Raw genomic sequence first — 25,045 nt, forward strand, 5'->3', positions numbered from 1 at the left:
GCAGGCAGGGGTGTAGAAGTAGAAAATGGTGCCCGGAGCAAAATAGCTCCCAATCGCTTCCCCCACCCCACCCCTAGCACATCAGAGAAAAGTGGGCAGGGCGACAGTGATTTTTTCCACCACCACCCCCGCCCCCCAGCATGCACCTGGTGCAACGCACACACCCCTGCCCCCTTGTAGCTATGCCACTGGAGGCAGGCAATGGGAAATCACCTCTGAATAACTCTTGTCTTGAAAGACCTGTGGGGTCATCATAAGTTGGCTCCAACTTGACAAAAAAATGTTCCCAGCCAATGTATAAGCACAGTAATTGTGACAGTAGCTACATGGGTTTTTCAGGACAGCAATGCACAGCTCATCTGTATACTCTAACATTAAGAAGGCAAAAACCCCACAGTTCCTCAGCCAATGTGAACCTATGGTTAAATTCCTTCCTTGCTCTGTCAAATACCAACTACCCTGCAGCCATAAAAATGGCAGAATTACAAGGTATAGGTTTGGACAGCGATGGCAAACCTTTTCGAGACCGAGTGCCCAAACTGCAACCCAAAACTCACTTATTCATCGCAAAGTGCCAACACAGCAATTTAACCTGAATACTGAGGTTTTAGTTTAGAATATACGGTTGGCTCCGAGGCGTCTGTTACTCAGGAGTAAGCTTGGTGGTAGTCGGTGGCTTTGCTTTGAAGCAACTGTGCAGCTCTTCCAACGGGTGAATCACGACCCTAGGAGGGTTTACTCAGAAGCAAGCCCCATTGCCAGCAACCCCATTGCTTCCCCAGGTAAAGGATCACGCTTTTGTTCTTTGCATGAAAATCAGTGGGGTTTAATAGCGCGTGAACAGGGTTACCCTCCTACACTGCTTCCCCAAAATCTAAGGTCTTTAGGTTTGAATGTTAGCCATAATTGAGAACCCAGCGGTCCAGGCCAGCCCTAGGATGTGTCGGAAGTGGTGGGGCGACTCTCTGTTTTATGTCGTGTGACCTGGAGCAGAGAGGGCTCTGAGTGCCGCCTCTGGCACCCATGCCATAGGTTCGCCACCACTGGGCTAGGATCTGAAAACAAGGCTCAGGATGGCACAGATGGCCTTTATTAAATTTACTGCTGAGTGCATGGCCCACCTCTAACTACCTACTTCTACCTACCCAAGATGGACCAGAAGAAATAAGCCTTACCTCAAGACTACCATGCCTGCCCCCCTCACCAGCCCAATACCAGGTTACCAGCCAAAGGAGTGAGTCCATGGTGAAAGTGTACCCCTTTCTCCCATGGACAAGAATCCACCCAGCATGCAGCTACCCCTCATTCTCTCAGTCCCACCCCCTTCCTGCTCAGGGCACAGACGGTCCACCCATTCATGGTGGAGAACTGAATTTCTAATACATTAATTCTACCTGCTGACGAATACAATTAACAAGTAAAATGACTATTTTAATATAAGTGTATCTACCTTTTTTGGAAGTGTTAGCAAACTAACCAATATCTTCTTTTGTTCATGTCCATTATTGCCTTTAAGGAATATGGTGATTGTGCTTTCATGAGAAGACAAGGAAATAGCATTTGTTGTATACAATGAACCATCTTCTAAAATTGTAAAGTTGGGGTTGTTTGAGTAGATATATTCTGCATGCTTAAAACAGTATTTCACATTGACTGAAAGAAAAATAAAGAGTAGCTGGAATGAGAAAAAAGCATTTTAAAAAACAAAATTCTGAACAGACATGCTTAAAATGCCTAATCAATGGAAGTCATGCATAGGAGTCCTAGCACCTGCTGTGATGTCATAAATTGGCCAGGCAGCCTTGGACTAAGCAGTCTGAGTGCAAAAGAGGCTTAATTCAGATTTCTGTGTTTACAATACTGGTTAGGTAATTTCACATAAATGTTGCTATAGCTTTTCACATGCTGTGCAACTGACTAATCAGTTCTAGAGTTTTCTGATGGAAATAAATATATTCTGTACAAATAATACACAAAAATATCTACACACTAATAGGAGCAAAGAATTCTTGGGCTTTCTCACCTTTGCCAACCAATACTCCCGCTTCTAGTTCAGATGAGACATTGAAAGCCACTTTCTTGCAAGTATCAGAACATAAATTCAATGCCTATAAAAAGAGTTCAAAAATTCAAAAAGTGTTTTCTTTAACTGGAAAAGAACAAAATACTTTTAACACAAACCTTGTTTTGATTCTCCTGTAATGGGAAATGAGGGCAGACATTACCTTTTTGGAGCCACAAAGAAAATCAGTATCAGTGCTTGTAGGGGAATTAAAGTGGTCCTGCTTCCTAATTCTGTATTCTTCTTTATAACAAATCCTTTTGCTGAGCCAAAATTGGGACAATTGGAAAATTGGAAAAAAGCACATTTTTATTCCAAACTTACTCCATGTACCTCAAACATTGGAAATGGTTTTTCCCTATTGCATTTATTCTCACAGTCCCACCCTACAAGGTAGCTCAGGCTAAGAGGCTTACTGACCCAAGGCCACCCAGTGAGTATTAAGGCTGAGTAGGATCTTGAACTGCATGAACATACATGCCCTATACTGAGTCAGACTATTGGTCTATCAAGGTCAATACTGTGTATTCTGCTGGCAATTGTACAGGTTTTTGCACAGCACCATGTGACTGACGCTTTTAACTGGAGATGCTACAGACTTAATATGGGATCTTCTACATGCAAAACTACAGTATTCTACCACTGAGCCACAGCCCAGGCCACCCCCCACTACATCACTCTGGCTGTACAGAGCAAAACTTTGATTAACTTAATTGAATCAAATTCCTTCAAAAAATGCAACACTTTTTCTGGTTCCATCATTATAATGGTTCAAGTGATGGAATAGGAAACTCAAGTTCAAATCCTTGCTCTATCATGGAAGCTTCCTGGTCAGTCTCACATTCTCAGCCTATCCTACCTCACAGGATTCTTGTGAGAATAAAATAGAGGAGAGGAGGAGGAGGATGGCCCTTTCTGCACAAACCTTTTAAAATGTTTTGAGGCAAGAGCTAGAACATTTCCTCCATGGAGTTCCACATGGTTTTTACCCCCTTGGTTCCCAAAGTATTATGTTTGCAGCCTCAAAATATTTTAAATGAATGCTCTTTTTAAATGATTCTTTTTTTTTGAAACTTTTTCAAAATGGCTTCACTTGCCTGTGTGATCTCTTTATTTTCCATGCCTCTCTGCCTTCCCTGAACTTCCTCCTTGGTGCCATTTTCTGAGCTCACTCTCTGCTCCCCCTTGCCTGTTTTTGGAGCATTTCTATGAGTTTTTCTAATTTTTTTGGCATCTGATTATACAAGGTGCAGAGAATTGCAGCACATGGCTGTGAAGACCACAAAGCTTCAACAATGAACTCCCCCACAAAAGGAAAAATCATGTAATAGTGGCCATGGATTGTTTCAAGGGAGTAAGTAAAGACATACATCATGTTAAAGGGGGGGGCGGAGGCGGGGTTGAAAATGTTTGATAAATGTTTTAGGGTGATGTAAGCTTCTCTGTATTCCTCATTGTGGTTAACTGTGTGGTACAAATGATGTAAACAAATACACTAATTCAGAAAATAACAAGCATACTTATATTATCACCATCATCTTCAGCCTTCCTCCTGAAACTCAAGGTGAATTACAAAATACGCAAAGCAGTTTAATCACGTAGAAAAGAATAAACAATAAAGTAGGACTAGGATTTCAGAACTGGAAAACAATGCAAACAAAAACTATTCAGGGCAATAAAAACTGCCTAAGGTATGACATAATCAAACTGAATTGTTTAATATACTCAAAGACCAGCAAAAAAACACTATCAGAAATATCTATATATCTCATACCCACTTGTGCCCCTTGTCTACAAATACGTAAGCCAACTGATGGGGGAAGCTGACCCCAATAGATGTTTCTTCAAATTTGGAATACTCCCCACATTCGCAGAGAAATCTGAAAACTAAAAAAGGGGGTTAAATTCCCCCATTTTTTTAAAAAAAAAGTGTTGTTTGCACATATGCTCTGGCCCTGGGCATACCAGATCATGCTGGCAGCCACTCTGGAACTGGGACTGCTAAAGGAGCATGCTGGCAGCTGCTCCAGAGCTTACCAAGAGAGAGACTGCAGGGGAAGGCCTCAGCAGGTGAGTCCAGAATCATTCTGAGCAAGGCCACCAAAAGAAGGACTGTGTGGAAGAATGAAGGGAGTTGGTAGGGTCTGGAGCCGTGACGGAGGAGGGATATGGGATTCCCTCCATTGGTTTTGTGGGACCCCACTTGTTTACACAGAAAAACAACACATAGATAATATAGAAATATCAAATATAATTAATTTAATGAATGCAACATTGTGGTAGGCTCTAGTGGCTGCACAAAATCTGGTGACTGTATCTGTAATTTGAGGTTTGTGGTCCAAGGGAAAAGAGGAAGTACATTGTTTTTCTGGTCTACCAAGGGTTTTCTTGAGAACATGACTATGGATTACTGCAGTGCATTTTACATGGGGCTTGTCCTTGAAGACAACTATAAAACTACAAAATGCAGCAGCCTCAGGGAACATGTGTTGCCCATTTTGAAACAACAACATTGGCTGCCACTCTGTTTCGTAGTTCAGTTCAAGATGCTGTTTATTGACCTTTAAAGTCTTTTATGACCCAGAACCCATATATATGAAGGAGCATTTCCTTCCATATATCCCTGTGCACCTACTACAGTCTTCACCACTTAGAGCCTTTTCCATCATGGCTCCTGCTCTGTGGAATAGCCCTCCTCAAAAGGTATGGGGAGCCCCCTCCTTGTACATCTCCAGGAGGTACTGCAAGTCTTGCTTGTTTTTCAGGGCTTTCAACAGTATTTAAATGGCATTTGTTGGTGAGGGGAAACATTTAGTATTTAATTTTGATTTTAGTTAGAAGTTAAAAAAACTATTATTGTAAGCAACCTTGAACACCAAAGAAAGGTGTGGAATAAATGTTTTTAATGAATGAAAACTTCCTCACTTACAGAAAACCATATATGTTCCTGACACTATACGCCACAATATATTCCTCCCAGAAAATAAGGAAAATAATGAAGAAACTGAGTTACCAAGGTAGAAGACACTTCATTTAAAAGAGAAGCTATATATAATGAATGTATATCAATCGACTACAATTCTGTCTTTTTAAAAATAATTGGCTTGTGTTGATAGTTTGGAATGCAAGTGGTTTAGAAACAATTTCAATCAATTTATGATTATTTTAAGAAACATACAATTTTGGGAGGTGAGCTACACTGGAAAGACCACAGCTCCACAGTAACTCCAGGATGTCTTAATGTTTCTGTAATTTCTATTAAGTAGGTTTTTAGGGATATCTTTCTATTGATGTAACTTGAGAATATGGGCAGAATGCTCAAAGTTCCAAGATCAACCACTTGCTTCTAACAAATAACATCTGCATAAATTTGGTAGATGGTGAAAATTATCATCTCATTAGCAGAGTTCTCAATGACAGTGATAAGAATGCCTTGGGTTGGGGTGGTGGTGGTGGTGTTGAATTGTTATATTTGAAGCAACACCAACCACTGTCAGATCTACCATTTCTATGCAGTGAATTTTCTGCTCCAGCTATCTCTAGATAAGGCTGATTTTTTTCAATCAACATCCATCCTAGCCAGAGTACAGACACCACATGATAGATTATCTATGTCAGATCACTAATGTTCAAGCCTGTTGGTTCTTCTTGGCCTCTCACTGACTTCTAGTATCATAAACCACAGCATCTTTGTGGACTGCTCAATAAGAATGAGTCTTGATTAAGCAGGGTGGAAATATTTCTGATCATTTCTGAGGGGCATGTTGCAGAAACACAGCTAAGGAATTTCTGTCTTCCACTTTGGCCCACTGCATTTCTCAAAGTTCTGTCTTGTCCCCCATGTTATTTAACATCAATATTCTAGGAGAAATCACCTGCAGGCATAGACTGTGCTATGACGTGAATATGGATAATGCTCAACACTATCTTCCATCTATAGGGAGGCAGTGACAGTACTAAGCCAATGTCTAGAGACCATCCCTAGGGGAATAGGGGCCAAGACAAATGCCTCCCACCTCTTCCAGGTCTTTCATTTCCATTCCCAAGCCATCACTGTTCAACTAGGTGGTATCTTCAGCAGTGGTTTCAGGTTAAAAGTGTGCACTTTCTCATGCTACTGCCAATCACATATGTAGCAGCCCTGCAGAACAGTCCTTGAACATGTGATCGAAAGCTCCTTCAGGGAAGCACAGGGACTTGGGGCATCATAATTTTCTGTACCCTAGGAATGGCTATGTCTGAAGACAGAAGAAGAATGAACAAAGGGGGGGGGGCGGACTGAAACTTATGCCATACACATATACCAATAGAACTGTTGTGAACTGGGTTAAAAGTTGATGTGGACTGTTTTGCACCTTGGCATTCCTGGATTGTTCTCTGCCCCTAGGAAAACAGAAGTTGAAGGTGGCTTGGTCTTCTTTTTTTCCAGCTTTGCAACAAGTAAATAATGTCAAAATGTCTTTTTAGCTGCCATTGAGATATGGAAGGGGCATTCAAATGCTGTGAACCTCAGCTGAAAAGCTAGCTTTCTCTGGGTAATTAGTGCAAAGATGCTGTAGAAGCATATTCAAACAAGCAAGCACCACTCTTACTTTCTAGAGTGGTCCTAAACAAACAGTATTACTTTGCTTCCTAATCACTTGATTTGGACTAAGTAATAGGATAGTAAGGTTTCATGGACAGTCAATCCCTCTAGTGATACACACTGCATTTGTGCTTTTTCACAGTTTATAGTAACATAATCAGTTTTTCTGTATTTCTTCTTTGATTTTGACCACCTTCTCTATATGCTATATAGGATAGGAGAGGGGAAATGCATTCTCGTTTGCTCTTGATTTGAGCGTGAGTATGTCTATTTTTCTTTTCCTTCAGCTCTCATCAGAGGTCCATGCTACTCAAGAGTAACGAGCATGCTCAAGCTTCCTTGGACTGCTTTGGGGGTATGGGATCATTCTTTCAATGCAGAAACTCATAATTTACAAACTCATAGACATGAGACCACCAAGTTTGCTATAAGGAGTAATTATAATTTCAATGTATGCTGTAAACCAATGTGGTCAAACAGATCCTTTCTCCAGAGTGCTTTTAAATATTTCAAAGTGTTGCAACATACTTCCCCAAGATAGTATTGGCTAAACACATATACACACACACAATAATTCAAAGGTAATACACCAACAATCCTTTTTGTACTATATGCCATTGATTTGCTAACATTTTGTTTTTTCTACAAAGGCCAAATCTTACTTCTCTATTTGACATTTTAAAGAAAGAAAATATAGATCACTTCACTCACCAAGAGGTTGAAGAGAAGATACAACCAGATTGCAGTTGCCAAGGTACTACCTCTGCATCTTGCTTCAGCTGGGAATACCATTTCCAGTCCTCGTAAATTCAGAGGGTTGGTGGAGTTGGAGGATTACTGATTAATGATAGTCCCCAGGGGAATGAGGATGCCAAGCCAAGTGATGCTCAGCCAGCTTAGCTGTATCCATTCAATGATGCAAAAAGTGAATAAAACTTTCTTCCCTTTCTCTTTTTGCTACCTCAAACTTTGACAGTCTAAGACAAAGGAACTGGTTGTTAATTCAGCTCTCTTACTAAAGTTGGTAGGGCTTGTCTCCTAGGAAAGACTTGTGGAACGTGCTTAGTTTCATTTCAGAGTTTCCTTCCCCTGCTCAAGTGCTGGGGGGAAAGGAAGAAACTAGATAAATTGAGCCCAAGGCTTGCCTTTCCCTGGTGTTTCTAGTTGCATAAGAGGGAGATGTTTTAGTAGGGCCTAGTTTCAAGGAATCCCACTAAATTGAGTCTCAGAAAGTTGGGGGGGAGTAGGTTTCTATTGAAGCTGAAATAAATGTTCTCCCTACTCATTCAAAGAATTTGCCCCTAATCTGCCCTGCTAATTTGCCTGTTCCATGCCCTATAATTGTCTGCATTCCCATTACGAAATGTTCCTTCATTTATAATGCAAAGATTCTATAGAAGGGATTCCACAGTTCTCCCTTTCATCATATAAGGTTCCAGATATCACTTTTTATTCAACTTATTTTAAAAAATTACCTCTTAGCTTAATTGCCTTGTAAACTGTGATGGATGTTCCTTGTTTCAGGAAAGCCTAGTTCATTCAAAAAATGAACCACTGGTCAATAAATTATTCTCAGTTAATTATGAGGAATAATGGTTTCATGTGAACATCACTGTTGATGGTAAATTCTCACTGAGTAGGTATCTCCCAAAAATTCTACAAGAAATTGGAATGTCAGGGAGATCAGAAAGGGCCATTTTCCAACATGTTTCAGTCTTTAAAAATTAAACACCATAAAAATTTTGTTCATCATAAAATCAATAAAACTTAATATATGGCATGAATGATCTATCGGGTAAGGGATATATGCTGGCCCAGTTTCAGGAGGGGGGAAATCTGATAAAGGAAGACTGTAGAACTTTAAAATGTGTGATTGGACAATTTTTTGCATATTTAAAGGCTAATTTCTCCTTTTGCTCATTTAGATTCAATCAAAACCACAAGAATATCCAAAGATCTTCTTTTGATATGTTTGTCTTCTTAAAGGTATGAGGATTCTTAAAGTCTGGGTGATTCTGCACAGGCCAAGTACAATGGGTTGAGGCCCTTTTAAAAAGTGTTTGGCAGGGGGAGTTCCCATAGAACTCATCCTCCAAATCTCTCTAATCCATTGTATTAGCCAGAACCCAGGTTAAATGACAATTGCTAAATTAGCGACTTTCTCCCTTTAACCCAGGTTGCAAATGTTTCCTGCTTGCCTATGAGAACTATGGCAAGCTGGAAGCATTCAATCCCCACTCCCTGCCATCTACCTTTATGGTGGATTCCTCAGGTGGCCACCATGCCATGCAGGTAGGTGAGGGGGGTTCTTGGCTGGATGGTTTGCAGCTTTTCCATGCAAACCATGCTGCCTCCTGCCTCTGGGATCCCAGTGATCCTGGCTGGTTCCTGCAGCTGCCATGCAAACAGCGGCAGAGGCAGCAAAAAGAGGGTCCATGACTCCATTGTTGCTTGTGCAGAATCAGCCTCCATTTTAATCGGTGGTAACTAAAGTAACGGCAAGTTGTTCAGCCCTGTTGGCTATCATATTTTGGCTTCTGAAGCCCTTTTCTGATGTTATGCTCATGATCACTGGTAGGTTTGGCAACCAGGCATGATATGAACACACTGCTTCTGATATGCACAGTCACCATGTTGTCTGAACAGGGCCACCATGTGTATTTTACATGTGTGTACATTGGTGATCAAAGAAAAATGATCCTAGAAAGGATTCCACCCATCACCCTGCCTCCCCTGGTAGAAGGGCAGCAAAGGAAAGGGTTGTCATGCCTTTTGTCTAGTTTACTAAGCATTGTGTGGGATGGAAATTTCTTACTCATGACTGCAGTGGCTCCCACCTAACTAGCTGATTAAGGGCAGGTCTACTAGTGGTTGGGGTTATTGGTTTACAGTGGCTGCAGTTCCCATAATCCTCACAGGAGCTACCAATTTATTGCAATTCCCTCCCACTTCGTGAGGGGTTGCCCCAGTAGGGAGCCGCTCCCCATGTCTTAATGGGGAACCTCCCCGTGTCTGAATGAGAACCCTGGAAATGTAGCGGTAAGTTCACACATACTGAAGCTACATGAACATGCACTACTTACGCAAGTCCAGACAACATGACAACCATGTTCTTCAGGAGTTACACTCTACCAATACAAATGGTTATCAGTTTCCTGGTACATGTGCACAGAAAGTCTGGAAAAGGTAAATGAAAAACATCTAGCAACTGCATAAACAGCACAGGATCAATGAGGGAAGTGGGCATGTTCTATATTAGCCCATGGGCCTTTTCACACAGCACTTCTACAGGTAAGAATACATGGAATCATGCAAAGCATATCTTAGCATCTGAATCTAATCTTGCTTGGAAAGTGTATTTTTTGTAGTGTGGGCAAGATTTTAACCATTTTTCATTTGTTGTTACATTTACCAAGCATAGTAATCAACAGGAAAATAAAATTAATCTAGCTTTGCCTTAAAAAAAAGAAAATAAAAGAGTACTATGGACTGCCTTCTCTCATAGGAACTTCCCCATTCACTTCAGTCATCTTTGGAGGCCCTGCTTCAGGCATCCCTAGCATGTGAGGCAAGACAGGTGCAAACAGCCCTCTCATGGAATCAAAACTTTGGAACTTCCTTTCCAGAAATTGTCTGTCTCCTTCTGTTGTTCTCTCTCTCTTTTATTCAGCACACCTCCAATAACTATTATTGGCCTTCCTCTCTGGTTTTGGTGATATGTGTGTTTATCTGTTTTAATTGAATCATTTTATCTGCAAACGAGAGCAGCAGTGGCGTAATAGTTAAGAGCAGGTGCATTCTAATCTGGAGGAACCAGGTTTGATTCCCCACTCTGCCATTTGAGCTGTGGAGGCTTATCTGGGGAATTCAGATTAGCCTGTGCACTCCCACACATGCCAACTGGGTGACCTTGGACTAGTCACAGCTCTACAGAGCTCTCTCAGCCCCACCTACCTCACAGGAGGGTAAGGGCAAGGAGATTGTAAGTCCCTTTGAGTTTCCTACAGGAGAGAAAGGGGGATATAAATTCAAACTCTTCTTCTTCTTCTTCTTCTTCTTCTTCTTCTTCTTCTTCTTCTTCTTCTTCTTCTTCTTGGGTTGAAAAGGCAGTACAGAAATGTTTTAAATAAATAAATGATTCCTTTGGCAAATATCATGGAGGACAATGCCTGCCAAAGATAATTCTTGAACAGGCATGGTCTTATGAAATCACTCTGTCATTTCACTGGACATCTGTACCACTCAATAATAAGACTGAGCAGTTGCAGTTTTACTATTCTGATATTATCCAAACTGTACCCAATTCAGAAACATAATCAATGTTCCTGATTAAAACAAAATTGTTTCCAGCTTTCATGATTGAGCAGAAGTTTTCCAGACTGACAGTTTTTTTTCTGGTGCCTTGTTGTCTTATTTCATTTATCCCCACTTTCCCATCCTCCAGGATTCTAAGAAGGATGGGAAAACTCACATACTCATTCATGCCTCCTTGTGCTCATGTAACCTCAGCTTGTGAGTTCTGTGGGGCAGAACTTGGAATGAATTTGCAACAACAAATTTAAAAACAAAATGGTTTACTTTCTTAACATATAACATATAACATCAACATTTAACATCACATTTCAGGGTCCTATTCAGACCTTCTAGTTACAGGGTCCTATTCAGTCCTTCTAGTTACAGTCTACTGATATTGCCAAGTCCAATTCTTCTTTGCAAGTGGGTTGGCTCCTGAAGACTCCAAGGGCTTGATGAACAGGATTCAACATGATGACGGTTTCCAGGAGAACTCTCACCCATTACAACCACAAAAAGAAACCCTGAAAACAACAATAAACTCCCAAACATTTTACAACATAGAAAAATAAACAACTACTCCTTCCCAGTAGTTCTAACAATATTGCAGTTTAAGTACCTTAACAAGGGCCAGCTTCAAGACAGTATCGAATCGTGAATGGCGCACCTTGGAGACGGTTAAAACACCGCCTCCAGGCCAGCCATTTCACATCGGGGGGCTTAGGCTGCAATGGAAGCCGCGCTCACGCCTCTCAGCGCACTGCCTGAAGCTGGCATTTCCCCAGAGTGCTTCCCAGCGCTCTTTTTGGGGAAACGCCGCAGTGAAGCCGCTGCCAAATGAAACGGCGCGCAAGCATTCGCCCGAAGCTTCCGGGCACACGCGCCTGGAGGAAGCCAAGAGGGCTGGGGCGTGTCCCCAGGCCTCGCCATTACGCCGGAGGCCCGGTGGGGACACAGCCGGCTGGGCTGGCGTACGCTTGCCGGCCAACTGGTGCCAGCGGCTTGGTTCGAGGACCGCCCATGCGGACGGTCACTGCGTCGCCGAGTCCCAGCGCTTATGATCGACTCCGCCAGCTCAGCCAAAAAAGTGGAAACGGCCAAGGTGTTAAGGGCTTATACAACCAAGGTCCGAGTCTGGTAGCCTTGTCTCCTCCAACTACATGAGGTCTGCAGCCTCTTGCTGCTTTGAGTCTCCACCCCTTACTGGGTCAACCCATTCTGAGCATGGGGGTTACACTCACTCTGCAAATTATAATTGCTCATAGAGTTGGGACACTTTCTTCCATCTGCTGGAACTTTGGCAGGGAGAATTCTTTCTCTAAGGGGTATAAAAAGAACATGCCATCAATTTCAACCGACTCATGGCAACCCCCTCCTGAAATGGTTTATCTTCTTCCGCATAACAACCTCAGTCTTCCTTAGCGGTCTCCCATTAAAGTACTGACTCTGTCCAACCTTGCATAGCTTCCAAATTCTAACAAACTCAGGCAATGCTGGGCTATTCTGCCTGCTAAGGAGAGAAACTTCTCGGAATATTTTTCTGCTTGTGGGAGGTTCATGAAGGGGGATTTCCATTAAAACAAATTTAAATGATTATCAGACTGATTTCCTAACATCATTCACTGTAGTTCTGACTTCAACTGTCAACCAATTAAACTACCTGCATTTGAACTAGACATTTTCTTACTTTGCACACACTTACTACTAGAATGTCTTTCACTTTTATCTTTAAGGAAATGTAGACATCTCGTCACTAAGTGTTTTCAGGTTTTGGTAGTGCCATCAGGTCAAGAGTAAATACTCCTGATGGCTAGGACTACCTATTCAACAGAAGCAGGCTTGTTTAGTAACCCTTTTCCAGAGTGTGTCAGTGTTATAATTACATTGATGCTCTGTTGATGTTTTCACAGTGTGAGTCCTTCCACCAGTATTAATGTATGTTTCATTACAACAGATGCATATTTTTAATATGTTCCCCTATTTGCTTTGTTATTTTCTTTAGATGTCCAATAATATTGGTCGCACTTGCTAAAATTCTGCTTCTGAAAGCATATCAATTTCAAACTGTAAATACAGGATGTTAAGTTATTACAATGTAACATATTACAAAAATAGATCTTTGCTATTCAGTATTAGCTCATAAAGACCACAACACACTTTTGAAGGATAAAAATACTAGTGTTTGAATAAGGATGAATGATTTCCTTCCCCACATAAATCAACTCAACCCAGATTACTGTAATGTACTCCATGTGGGGCTGACTGAAACTATCTATAACCTTCCTTTTGGTCCAAAATGTTGAGGCCAGGCAGTTGTTAAGGGCAGTTGTTGAGCACTAGATCTTCACCACCCCATGCTGAAAGATCTGTGTGGCTATCCATTTTTTTTCTGGGCATAATACAAAGAACTAGTTCTTACCTTTAAAAGTCCTAATTGCTTGGGCTAGGTACTGCCTTCTCCCATATTGTCTAATTCACCAGCTTTAATTTGCCTCTCACATCCTGTATATCCCTGCCTGCAGAGATGAAGCATGCATTAATTGAAAACAGGGCTTTTCCAGTGGTAGTACTTTGCTTTTTGAATGCCTTCCTCCCTAAGGCACATCTGGCACCTACTTTAATGTCCTGTATGTGCCAAAACAAAATATTTCTTTTTACCCAGGCTTTCAATTGAGAATTTTTATCTTCTTCAATTGTTTTGTAATCTGCTCCTACTCTGAGGATATTTATTAATATTTTTAGGCTACTTAATTTGTGTTTTATGCTGTCTTTACATTCCTGGTTTGTGTTTTATATTGATTGTTCATGCTGTTGTTTGTGTGATTTTGTGTTTACACAAGCAGGTTTCTGAAAAGGCGGCAGATAAATTCTCTTAACGCAGCAGACTTGAGCTGTCCCCTTGACACAGACATGTACATAAATACGTAAAAAAAATTCCCAGGATACTTGTGCTAGGAAAAGGAATGGAAAAACTACAGAAATCTGACATGCTGCATGTACAGATGTATGCTTCTATCTTATGTTGTAGTCAAAATGTGTACATGGGTCTACTGTGATGTTTATTTCTTTAAAGGAGATGGATAATTTAAACTGGCGATAAGCCACCTTTCTGCATATTGCTCCAGAAACAGGGCCAGATCTAGTGTGGGCGAGGGGGATAGGTGTTGTCCCAGCACAAAAAGGTGACATCCTTAGCTGGTGCCTGAAGCTCTGGGTCCAAGGAGGGAGGGGATGAAGCTCCTGTTCAGTTGCTGTGGCTACCTGCTGCCCAGGGTTTCATCCTGGGAGTTCTGGCCAAGTCAGCGGTGGCTGCCCAAGGAGTGAGAGAGGGGGATGGGTCCTGCCGAGCTCCTGCAGCATCTGAGAAATACTCTAATTTGCTGCAGGTACTTTAGCTGAAGATGAGCCAGGTACTGGCCCCAGATAGCAAGGCAACTGTAACCACAAGCAACATTCCAAAACAGGCACATGAAGGAAGTCTGTATATTATAGTAGAATTTTGCACTTGGACTGGAGAAATTTGGGTTCAAAACTGACTTGGTCTTAAAATTCAGTGAATGATTTTAGGCCAGCAACATTATGTTTCCAAATAAGTATAAGCCACAGACTGCAGGATCTCTGTCAGTGAGAAATGGCCACCCAGCAATGAAAGGGTGGAGTTCTCTGTGACCACTGTAGGCATTCCCAAATGCAGTTCTTTACACTCCATCCTATGGTCATGACCACTATGTATGGACTATTTTGGTTCTCATTTAAACAAGAACAGATGATGTTGTTTGTTTGTTTATATTATTTATAGCCCACCCTTCTCACTGATACTCAAGATGAATTATACAGTGAAACTAAATGCAATCCATAGGTTGAGACATTGGTACACTATGTAATAGGACTTATCTCCTTTACTGCTGCCCAGTAGATCTTCATTGCAATATGCTGGCACTCCAGTCTCCAATGCATTTATTTATTTAAAAGTTCATTGAAATATGCTTACCCTTAAGGTGCCTAGTTAAATATAGAGCTAATATGTTGATTAGAACATGATAAGGCATGTCAGTCAAAAACAGTTTTGGAACTATGGTACATAATGTTTCACAATAAGAATTGTTAGATCTTGGCCTTTTATTTGCAAACTATAAGACCTTTATTTGGCTGGAGCTGATGTCATCTGTGTTAAATTAGATGCACCCGAATAACCGGGGGCAGCCATTGCTGCCGGGGTGAGCAACGGAGCGAAATATGGGCATGCATGGTTTTGGCGGCATGCTGCAGAACCGGGTGCAATGATTGGCTCCCTGTTTAAACAACCCGGCGAGGAGGAGCCAGAGGTATATAAGGACACCTCTCTCCAGTCAGCCCTTCAGTGGCCCGAGACCCAGCAAGGCGCAGTAGTTTTGGTTGGTGTCTCGTGTAAGGTCCGGAAGGAGACTGGTTGCGGCCTTTGCTCACTCTCTTTCTCTCTCGCTTCCATTCTTACTCACCTTCCTTGTTTCCTCTCCTTTTCTTTGCTTTCCTTTGGCCTACTGTCGGCCCTCGAGAAGTCTAAATGGGGCCAAAGCGGGCCAAGAGCAAGGGAGCTCCCCAGTGGGCGGCACCTTCGAGGGCAGAGCCTGAGCCCTCTTCAACAGGGTCCCGGCCCCAGACCGGCCCTACAGGACTTCGGACGAGGGCTCCCCGCGGTGCGGAGTCGCGACGGTGCCGCCGCGAGAGAAGTGCCACCGCCGCTGCCATGGGCTCGTCCTCCCCGACCGGCAGGAGGCAGGCCGGTGGGACTGGGGGGTGCAGTCCTCCCCGGCTGGGGAGGTTCTACCTTCTTCCAACGGCGTTTCATGGCGCAGATCGGGTCCTCCGGCCCGGGCCTGCCTGCGCACCGGGCGCCTATTCCGCTCTGGTCCGCGAACCTGGCGGACACGCTGCTGCACCTTTCCCAAGCCCAGCCCTCGGCCGGGATGTAGGGGATTCGGGGACCCTGCGGCGCGAGGGGAATTCGGGAACCTACCGCGACCGGCTGGCGGCTGATGCGGCGCTGTGCGGGCACCACCAGTGGAATGGCGGAGGACCTCCAGCTTTCCCCACCAGTCAGCGCCGCTTCACGTCTGTGGACGCTGCCACGTGGCCGGTCCCTCCGAGCGAGAGGGCCGGGAGGAAGAAGCGGTCATCAAGGCGCTCCCATTCCTCCAAAGCGGTCTCCCAGCTCTCTTCATCGCCGGGTGGAGTCTACCGAGGACGACATGACCTGCAGGCTAGTGGGGAGTTTTGGTTCCAAGGGGAGAAGGTGGTGCCTCGCTTCCCCTTTGACTCGCTAATGGCGGAGACGCTTTAAAGAGGTTGAGGCGCCGTCCCTTCGGCCCGCCCTCTGACGTATACGGGTAACCCTCCCCGGTCCCATCTCCCCAGGAAACTCCAGGGCAGGAGCGCGCACTTGACCGGGTACTATGTGGATATTTTCAAGTTTCCTCGGCAGGAGGGGAATATGGCTTGTCGGGCGGGAAGGCCGACACAAAAGCGAAGCGACCCGGCAGCTGCCTGGTGAGCGAATTTCAACAACTGGCTGCAGGGTTTCCACCGAATACGAAGCCCTCATCGGGGCCGCCTACTTCCTCGCGCGGCCTGGCGAATTTACGTGTCTATATGAAGCCTATGTGCTATGGTTTGGGGCTGGTTAGCTTAACCACGGCTGCTATAGCCTATGACGAGTATTTATACGCAAGAACGCCTTCCATAGGAGACTCTTCCGGCCATGGGATCTCATTCACGACCAAACATGGATGGTGCGCGGTCCAGCCTGCCATGAAAGAGGACTTGCTGAACCCCCCTTTCCGGACAAGTCCGTCAATAGGGCTTACCTACAGGGCGTAAGTAGTCAAGGGGCCTTGCTAGAAATTCAACAGAGGCACTTGCCTGCCGCCCAAGCGTATTAGGTTTGAGCACGCTTGCTCCAACCGTTCTGGAAATCACAGCCGGGCTGGCTGCCCTGCCAGCCAGTCAGCCTCCTTCCCCTTCTCGGCAGGACCCAGTCCCCTGGCTACTGGCCCTCCCAAAAAAGATGCCGGTGGATAGGGCAAGCGTCGCCACCTCTGGTGAAGCACTGACCTTCTCGGCCCTGCTGCAGTCTTATTCTGCCACACCCATCCCCGGGTGGGGGGGGGGGGTGCTGCTGGACTGACTGCAACTTTGTCCTCGACAGGTAGCGCGTATGCTGGAGTGATGGTTTTTCTGACAGGTTTTAGGATCCCTCTATCATTGGCCTCCGGAAGGCCTACCAGGCGCAGCAACTTAAAATCTGTTACGCGATCACCCGGGCAGTGGTGGCTGCTCTGCATAAGCTCTAGGCGGTTCCGCGGCCGGTCGCATGTCGCCCGCCCTCTTCAGCCACCCCCCTCTCCCTAACCTTCGGGTCTCCCCATCGAAGCTAGTGTTAAAGCAGCGTCTCCGAGGAAGTTTTGCTTAATTCAACACCTCTCCTACCCCCGGGGTGATTCAGTGAAGCGATTACATCGCACCCTGATGGCATTGCACAGTCCAGTAAGCCACCCTGGACGCAGGCTGTCAGTCTTCATCGAGGCCCAGGCCGACACGGGTGCCTCCTTGGCAAAATGTATAATCCAGTCGAAGCCTTCCGGCTCCTGGCCCATCTCCCCACTGGATTTCTGAGCCGTTGGGCATCCCACTTCCAGGGCATGTGGTAATCGCGTGGACAAGGGGCCATGCCCATGGAGTTCCTCCTTTGCCTGTGCCGCTTTCGAGGAAACTTTCAGCACTTTCCCTCGAATGGGCTTTCAGGCAGCGGAAGCACTCCGGGCTGGTGACCCATTACTTAGATGATTTCTTTGTTCATCGGGCAGGCAGGGCACCAGGGAGTGCGAGGTCGCTCTGCAGGCTTTCCAGACCTTGGCTGTCGAAAGGCTGGGGGTCCCCCACCCCTAACAAGACGGAGGGCCCCTCCCCCGCCCTCAGCTACTTCTGGGCATCCACTCTGGATCACGGGTAATTTCAGTGCATGTCGTATCACTCCCTGGCTTATAAACTCCTGGCCTTAACTAACCTGCTTCAGTCCGCTTCTCCCCCTGCGCCAAAATGCAGAATGCTCCTGGTGCAGTCCTTACTGGAGCCCACCTCACTTTAAGCTTCTGCAGGGTGGTTGCCAGACCGGGCAGGGCCTTCTGCTCCCGGCTGGCGAGATGCGCTGGTTCCGGCTGCAAGTCCCCTGACCACCACATCAGGGTCTCCCGGGCTTCAAAAGACGTTCCACCCGCAGGTCTGGCTGTCCTTCCGCAAGGCTTCAACGGCATCTCCCTTGTGGCAGACACCTCTGGAGCCCGGCTTGGAGTTGCAGGTGCACTCTGGATGCCTCCGGGGCCCACCGTGTTTGAATTGTTATTATTGTGCCTGGGTCAGTGGGCTGCGTTACAAGGCCTACCCAGCATGCTGGGCACACTGACGCTGGGCATCACCAGGGACCTCACTTTCCCAGAACTTTTCCCCATCTTGGTGGCAGTGCACATTTGGCACGATCCATCTGGCTCTTCCAACAAAGGCGTGCTTTCTTGTGCCAGATTCTGCGAAGGCGATTGTGGTGCGCTGTGGTGAACAACTGAGCAGTCTAGCAGCAAATCTGCACGGGTCATGCGCTTGGTTACTAATCTTGTTCTTACCGGCTTCACCTATGCGCTATTTCTTTTTAAAGCTGCTTTCGCCCAGGCTTTGTACGATGAGATGCGCTGACGGCTTTATCTCCAGCCAGCAGGTGGATCGATTCGGGCGCCTGTTCCCCCCGGGCGGAGCTGTTATTTCCCTCGCCAGTACCGGCCAGCCCTGTCAACCCGGCAGCTGCAGCCGATGCATCATAAAGTGTTTGAAACTTCGCTTGGCACCGGCCACGCTGTAGGTAGTACGGTAACAGAGCCGTAAGCTACTTCCCGGAACTACGAATCGCCCAAGGGGCACCCTGTCAATACGGAATTAAAATTGGACACAGAGCCTTCTACTTGCAGGATTTAGGTACAACCTTATTGGGCGGGGATGCACCCACGCTCCATGGGAGATACCAATAGCGGAGCATCGTCTCTTTACTGCAGGGTTTCGGGCTTCCCTGATGTATTTGACTAAGGCGTTCGTTGTTCGCCGGTTGGTGGCAGGTTGGCGGCGGTGGAGCCCCTGTCAGAGGGGACCTCCGCCTGTAGTCACCAGGTAGCTGTGTTATAGAGGCGGTCACCGGGGAGCTGCAGCAGGTGTGCTGCCCACGCCATAGAGCGGTTACTTTTGCAGCCGCTTTTTTCACCTGGCGCACTATGGGGCTACCAGGCCCTGGGGAGCTAGTTGCCCCCACTAGGGACCGCCGGCCGTCCAGCACCGCGCTTTCACAAAGGAGTACTTCTATTCCTGTCCGGGGGACATGGGTTATGCGCAATGGCTTGCCCATTCCAAAACCCCACCAGGAGGGGCCGCGGTGCCTGTGGGTCACTGCATGCCGTTCCAGCCGGGCGATGCCACCCTGCCCCCTCGGGCCTCATCTCTCTTGCTAGTTTTTCCGGCACAGGCCTCTATGGGTGGCATGCTCTCTGACACACGTGCACGGTACCCCCCTCACCAGGTTCCGTGATGCTGGCGGCGTTCAGGGCATGCTTAGCGGCTCAGGCCAGGGTGCCAGTTTATTTCGTAGTTGCACTCTTTCAGCGCTTCGACTTGGGGTCGCCAAGTCCGGGGCGCAGGAGGGGCAGGGCTCCAGGCGGGACATCCTTACACCCGGGAGGTGTGGCGGTCGGGAGCTCTTTCGGGCTTACATCCACGCCCCATCTGATTCTGTTGATTCCCTTCACAGAAAATGCCTCCCAGGGGACGCCACAGACTGTTTTTCGGCAGGTGTGGGTCATGGGGCACAGCCTCGCCTAACGTCAGCAGTCGGCCACTCACGCCTCGTCATCCGACTGGGGCCCAGCATCTCCGGACTTGGGGCTCACCGCAGAAGACAATTGCCACGGCTTGGGGCAAGGGCACATGCTGTGGCATGAGTTGGAGCCCAAGCTCATCGAGTACATTTTCCAGCTACAACACCGGATCTCCTGGCTTCATCCCACCCGGGGAGAGGATCTCCCGGCCAGGTCGGGCTTGGAGCACGGCGGCCATGCGGTGGCCATCACGCCGGAGCTCCTCGCCAGGCATCGGCCCGGCATGCACTTTGGCTTGGTCCGCGTGCTGCCTTTAGCGGGTCCACTGGAGGGGAGCTGTGGACCCTACCGGCCGCGGGACAGAGGCTTTGTGGTGAGTAAATAAGGCGTCACGCTAAGGTGGTGCTCTCCCTCCCCGGGGAGCTGTGGTGGTGGACCACGCTTCGAAACTCACCCGCGACAACACAGAACTTTGAGTCGGGATAAGGCGTCTCACCGCCTGCAATCCCGGTGGGGCATGGACTTCTGGATTCCAATCGGTTATTTTGCACAACACCCTTATCTGTTGGGTCCGGTCCAGACAAGGCTTCCAGGCTTGAGGAAGCTTGGGCAGCGAGCTGCAAGGGGGCAGCCCTTCGTGGCGGGTTTGCAAACAGTGGGTTCGGCACATCTGGGGAAGCGAGCTCTTCCGGCTGGGTCTCCCAGGTGTTTGTGCCCTGTGGTAGGAGCTGGGTGAAATTCGGGCGACTGGCAGGCTGGCAGGCTCGGCAGGCCGGGTCTTGCTGCCCGACACCCCAGGGAGTGGGGTTGGGTCGGGCCGACAGGCGGCCATGCTGAGCTCAGCCGGTGCCCTCGACACCCCCAGGCGCGCACGGGAGGAGGTCGAGGGCTGCAGGCTGACCATGCGGCTTTGCCGGTGCCCGCCTCCTCAGCATGGGTGTGGGAAGGGTGAAGCCGAGTGCTATCTCTGGGGCTTCCTTCCGGCCAGTCCCGACTTTAGATATTGGGATGTGATGTGCAACCCGTTTGCCGCCCAGCTCTTATGTACATAGTTCTGGTTCTTGGATTATGTTATTGTATATTTAATAAACTGGGCTGCGGCCCCTTCGTTTACCGGCCTGTCCTTGTTGTGTAGCCTTGATTATTATTGGCGAAGAAAGGTCTCACCATCTGCAGCAAATTAAGATGCACCGAATAACGAGGGGCAGCCACCGAGTGAGAACAGACGAAAATATGGAACATCATGGTTTAGCGGCATGCTGCAGGGCAGATTGCAATGATTGGCTCCCAGCTGAAAAGGTTAAGGAGGAGCCAGGGTATATAAGGATGCCTCTCTCTCAGTCAGCCCTTCAGTGAGACCAACAAAGCGTGGCCACCACATACACCCATGGTTTAAGGTTGGGGTTGTGGTCGCTACTGTAAAGCAGTCTAGCAGGTTTGCAGCGGGTTACGCACATCTGGAAAACGAGCCTTCTGGCTGGGTCTCCCCAGGCTTGTACCTGTGGAAGGGGCGAGGGGTGGGGCAGGCTTTGTAGGCGGCAGGCGGACGCTACCCGACAGGAATTAAGAGGTTGGGTCGGGCCGACAGAGCCATGGGCTCAGCCGATTGCCCGACACCTGCTTAACGGGAGAGGCGAATGCGGTATAGACTGCGATTACCCGCCTCTCAGCATAGATTAGGAAGAATTGAAGCGGTGCTATCTCTGGGAGGCTTCCACGTCAGTCCAGCCGGATAATGATGTCGCGACCCGTTTGCGCCCAGCTCTTATGTACCTGGATTTTGGTTTTGATTATGTTATTGTATGGTATTTATGCTGGAAACCGGCGTTCCTTTTCAATATAATAGTTGTTATTGTGATTATTGAGCGAAGAAAGGTCTCACCATCTGCAGCAAATTAAATGCACCCGGTCAATAACTGGGGGCAGCCATTACTGCTGCCGGGGTGAGCAACGGATGCGAAATATGGGCGCATGCAGCATGGTTTTGGCGGCATGCTGCAGAACCGGTGCAATGATTGGCTCCCAGCTGGAAAAGGTGGGGAGGAGCCAGGAGGTATATAAGGATGCCTCCTCTCCAGTCCGGCCGCCTTCCCGGCGGCGAGACCCAGCTAGGCGTGGCAATTCCACCCGCAATCCTCCTCTGTGGTTTTAGAGGGTTGGGGGTTGTGGTCGCTTTACTGTCGCCATGAGTCCTGGCAGGTTTACCGCAACGGGTTCGCACATCTGGGGGGAAAACGAGCCTTCTGGCTGGAGTCTCTCCCAGGCTTATTGCCCTGGTGGAAGCGGCCGGGGGTGGGGGCCCGGGCAGGCTGGCAGGCCGGCAGGTCGGGCCGCTGCCCGACACCCCAGGGAGTGGGGTTGGGTCGGGCCGACAGGCGGCCATGGGCTCAGCCGGTGCCCGACACCCCAGCAAGCACGGGAGGAGGCCGGGCTGCAGGCGGCCATGGGCTTAGCCGGTGCCCGCCTCCTCAGCATGGGCGGGAAGGGTGAAGCCGGAGTGCTATCTCTGGGGCTTCCCTTCCCATAAGTCCCGACGGATATTGGGATGTGATGTGCGACCCGTTTGCCGCCCAGCTCTTATGTACATAGTTCTGGTTTTGATTATGTTATTGTATATTTAATAAACTGGGCTGCGGCCCATTCCTTTTCCAGCCTGTCGTTGTTGTGTGATTATTGAGCGAAGAAAGGTCTCACCATCTGCAGCAATCAGGATCTGAACTTCTGGTTTGTATGTAGATAGTTAATGCGATGCAGAAGATTTGTAATATTTATACCCGCGACAGAGGGCCTTTCCTTTAAAAAATGAAACTTCATGCGCTGCCTACTGCAACCCTTAGATGCCCCCCAAAGACTCTCCTGAAAGTTGATAAATATCAGGGTTTTTAAAAATAAAAATCCCAAGCCATTTTTTTGGACTGAAGTATCTCCTTAGATTCTGACCATGATTCGATTTATTATAGGATACAAATCTTCTCTTCTCCCAGATGTTTATCTACATTAAAAGCATGAAAACTTAATGTACAAAGTAATGAATGATGTGCAGGCCAGCTGACAGGCCATTTCCCAGACTCCTGTTGGTCACCTGCAACAAATTCCAAACTGAGTCTAGAGCAGATCAAACCCTCACTGTGGAATGATAAAAACATTCCCTACTAGGGTGGCTAAAAATGTATTTGCAGTTCCTAGGAGATTTGGGGCGATGGGTTGTGGCCATCCCCAGAAGTGATGTCACTTCCAAACAATACTCTTAAGAATCACTCCAAATGTCTGGTTTTTATTGCCTTAACACGACATCACTTCAGTTTCATACAACATCCCCTCTTTTCTCCCACTGCAGCTATCAGTGATGTTGGGCAGATGAGCATGACAGCAGGTGAATGCCCACCATCAGTTGACAAGCATAGTCCCTAGAGGCCTGTCCTGTTATTCCAAGGAGCCATTCTCACTTCCTTATAGAAGTTGAGGGGATGGTGAGAAGGCCCAAGGCTCTGCAGTGACCATATATGGCTGTGTGTGGGGGGAGGGGGGGAGCTGGAGAATGTAGTTTCTACTTATTTACCTATTTACCTATTTTATTTATATTCTGCATTTTCACTGATTGAAATAATGCAATTTTTCACATAGTGACTGGCTTGTGTTGTTTCCTCATCACTGTTGTGACTGTTAGTGCAGTGTAGTGGTAAGAAGAGTAACTTCCCAGAGGTTTCCTTGCCCCTGTCCATCAGCAACAGTCATTCACCCCATCCTCTCAGCACCAGGGCTTTTCCATGTTTTAAACAAATCATCAGTTGAATATTCTTATAACAACTTGCATATCAGGTTCTCTAAATTCCCAATATTAATTTCAAAAAATGCATTTAAAAAACCCTAATATTCTTACCTCTTTTGTTGCACAGATATGCCTTTCCCCTTATATTTCCACAATGAAAGGGAACAGAAACTTACTTTTTATGTTGAAAGCTGGGAATTCAGAGAACTTGATTCACAAATTGTTAGACTATTATAATGATATTCAATTACCAGTTTTAAAAAGATAGGTAGGAGAAACCCGCACAATAGCCATCACATTTTGCTGCAATCTTTTTCAAAACTTCACATCAAAGTACATTTGAGAAAAATAGTGGAAAAGCCAAGAAAACTTGTACATGAATATACCATAAAGCTGATTTCCAATGGCATCAAACCCAGGTCAAATAACTTGGAAATGGCCATTGTAATGCATGCAGTTAACAATGAAATGAAGCCAGATTATGTTAGGAACAATGCATTCTAAACAGTATAGAATATAAATAAACAAAGCAATGTTTATAGAATATAAATAAACAAAGCCTAAAATTTTGTAGACATTGCTGCATTTCTGTTACTAAAGCCTATGGTTCTCTGCATACTTGGAGAAAAGGGTAAGCATCTTCAGTATCACTGAGAAACGTTATAATTTATGCATATAGATCCAAGTTGTTTTTATATACTATCCCAGTGTGGATTGGTAGACTGGTTACATACCCTGATACTATGCAGACTAATTTCCTTAGATTGATCTGAGCATTTTTCTAGATGTAACCAATCTCTCTTTTAGGCTAGTTAATGGTTATTAAATATTGACTCACAATCAATCTAGGGAGCATTAATTTCTCATCCAGTAATGGAGATTTTTAAACCTGGGGGGGGGGGAGCATTTGCTTGCAGATAAATTGAACTCACTTAATTTGGATTGTGATTTCCTTCTGGATTTGGGGAAAACTGGTGCTAATTCTTGTTTAATAATTGACTTGTGGTGAAAGAGTGGTATGAGTAAGGAAAGAGAGGAAGAAAAATGGTATGTTTGTTCACAGTTATCATGTAATTTCCCCAGCACTATAGTACTGTGTTATCAGAGATTTTTCTTTCTTGCTAGAATGAATTCAATTCAATTTAACCTTTAATGGCATATAACTAGAATAAATTCAATCCTTCTTGTAGTTTTATGTGGACAGTTCAAAGATTAAGAATGAGGATGTATTTGTGATAAATTTTTGGTTGAAACTATTGAGCATTTTTTTCTTTTCTTGCGCAATTTATTCGGATCTGAGAAAGATTTCTGGATCCTCATCTCAAAAAAAATTCTTTTCATTCCTCTAAGTATCATTTAATTAATTTGTTAGTTGATTTGAATTTTAATGTAACAATAGTAGTTTGCAACTACATAATTGCTGCTATTAAATGTCATTTGTTTTTTTAATT

General features: G+C 46.1%; 1 protein-coding gene across 1 annotated transcript in view; it reads right to left on the reverse strand.

Moving 5' to 3' along the window:
• Positions 1–7,439, reverse strand: part of LOC125439435 (desmocollin-2-like) — a 29,678-nt gene extending 22,239 nt beyond the window's left edge. The window contains exons 1-3 of the mRNA XM_048508540.1: positions 7,359–7,439; positions 2,024–2,108; positions 1,451–1,653 (exon numbers count right to left, since the gene is read on the reverse strand). Coding sequence (XP_048364497.1) covers positions 1,451–1,653; positions 2,024–2,108; positions 7,359–7,439 — 369 coding nt within the window. The remainder of the gene's footprint in view (positions 1–1,450; positions 1,654–2,023; positions 2,109–7,358) is intronic.
• Between the last annotated feature and the right edge of the window lie 17,606 nt (positions 7,440–25,045).

This window comes from Sphaerodactylus townsendi, linkage group LG09, assembly GCF_021028975.2.
Source record: "Sphaerodactylus townsendi isolate TG3544 linkage group LG09, MPM_Stown_v2.3, whole genome shotgun sequence".
Lineage (NCBI taxonomy): Eukaryota > Metazoa > Chordata > Lepidosauria > Squamata > Sphaerodactylidae > Sphaerodactylus > Sphaerodactylus townsendi.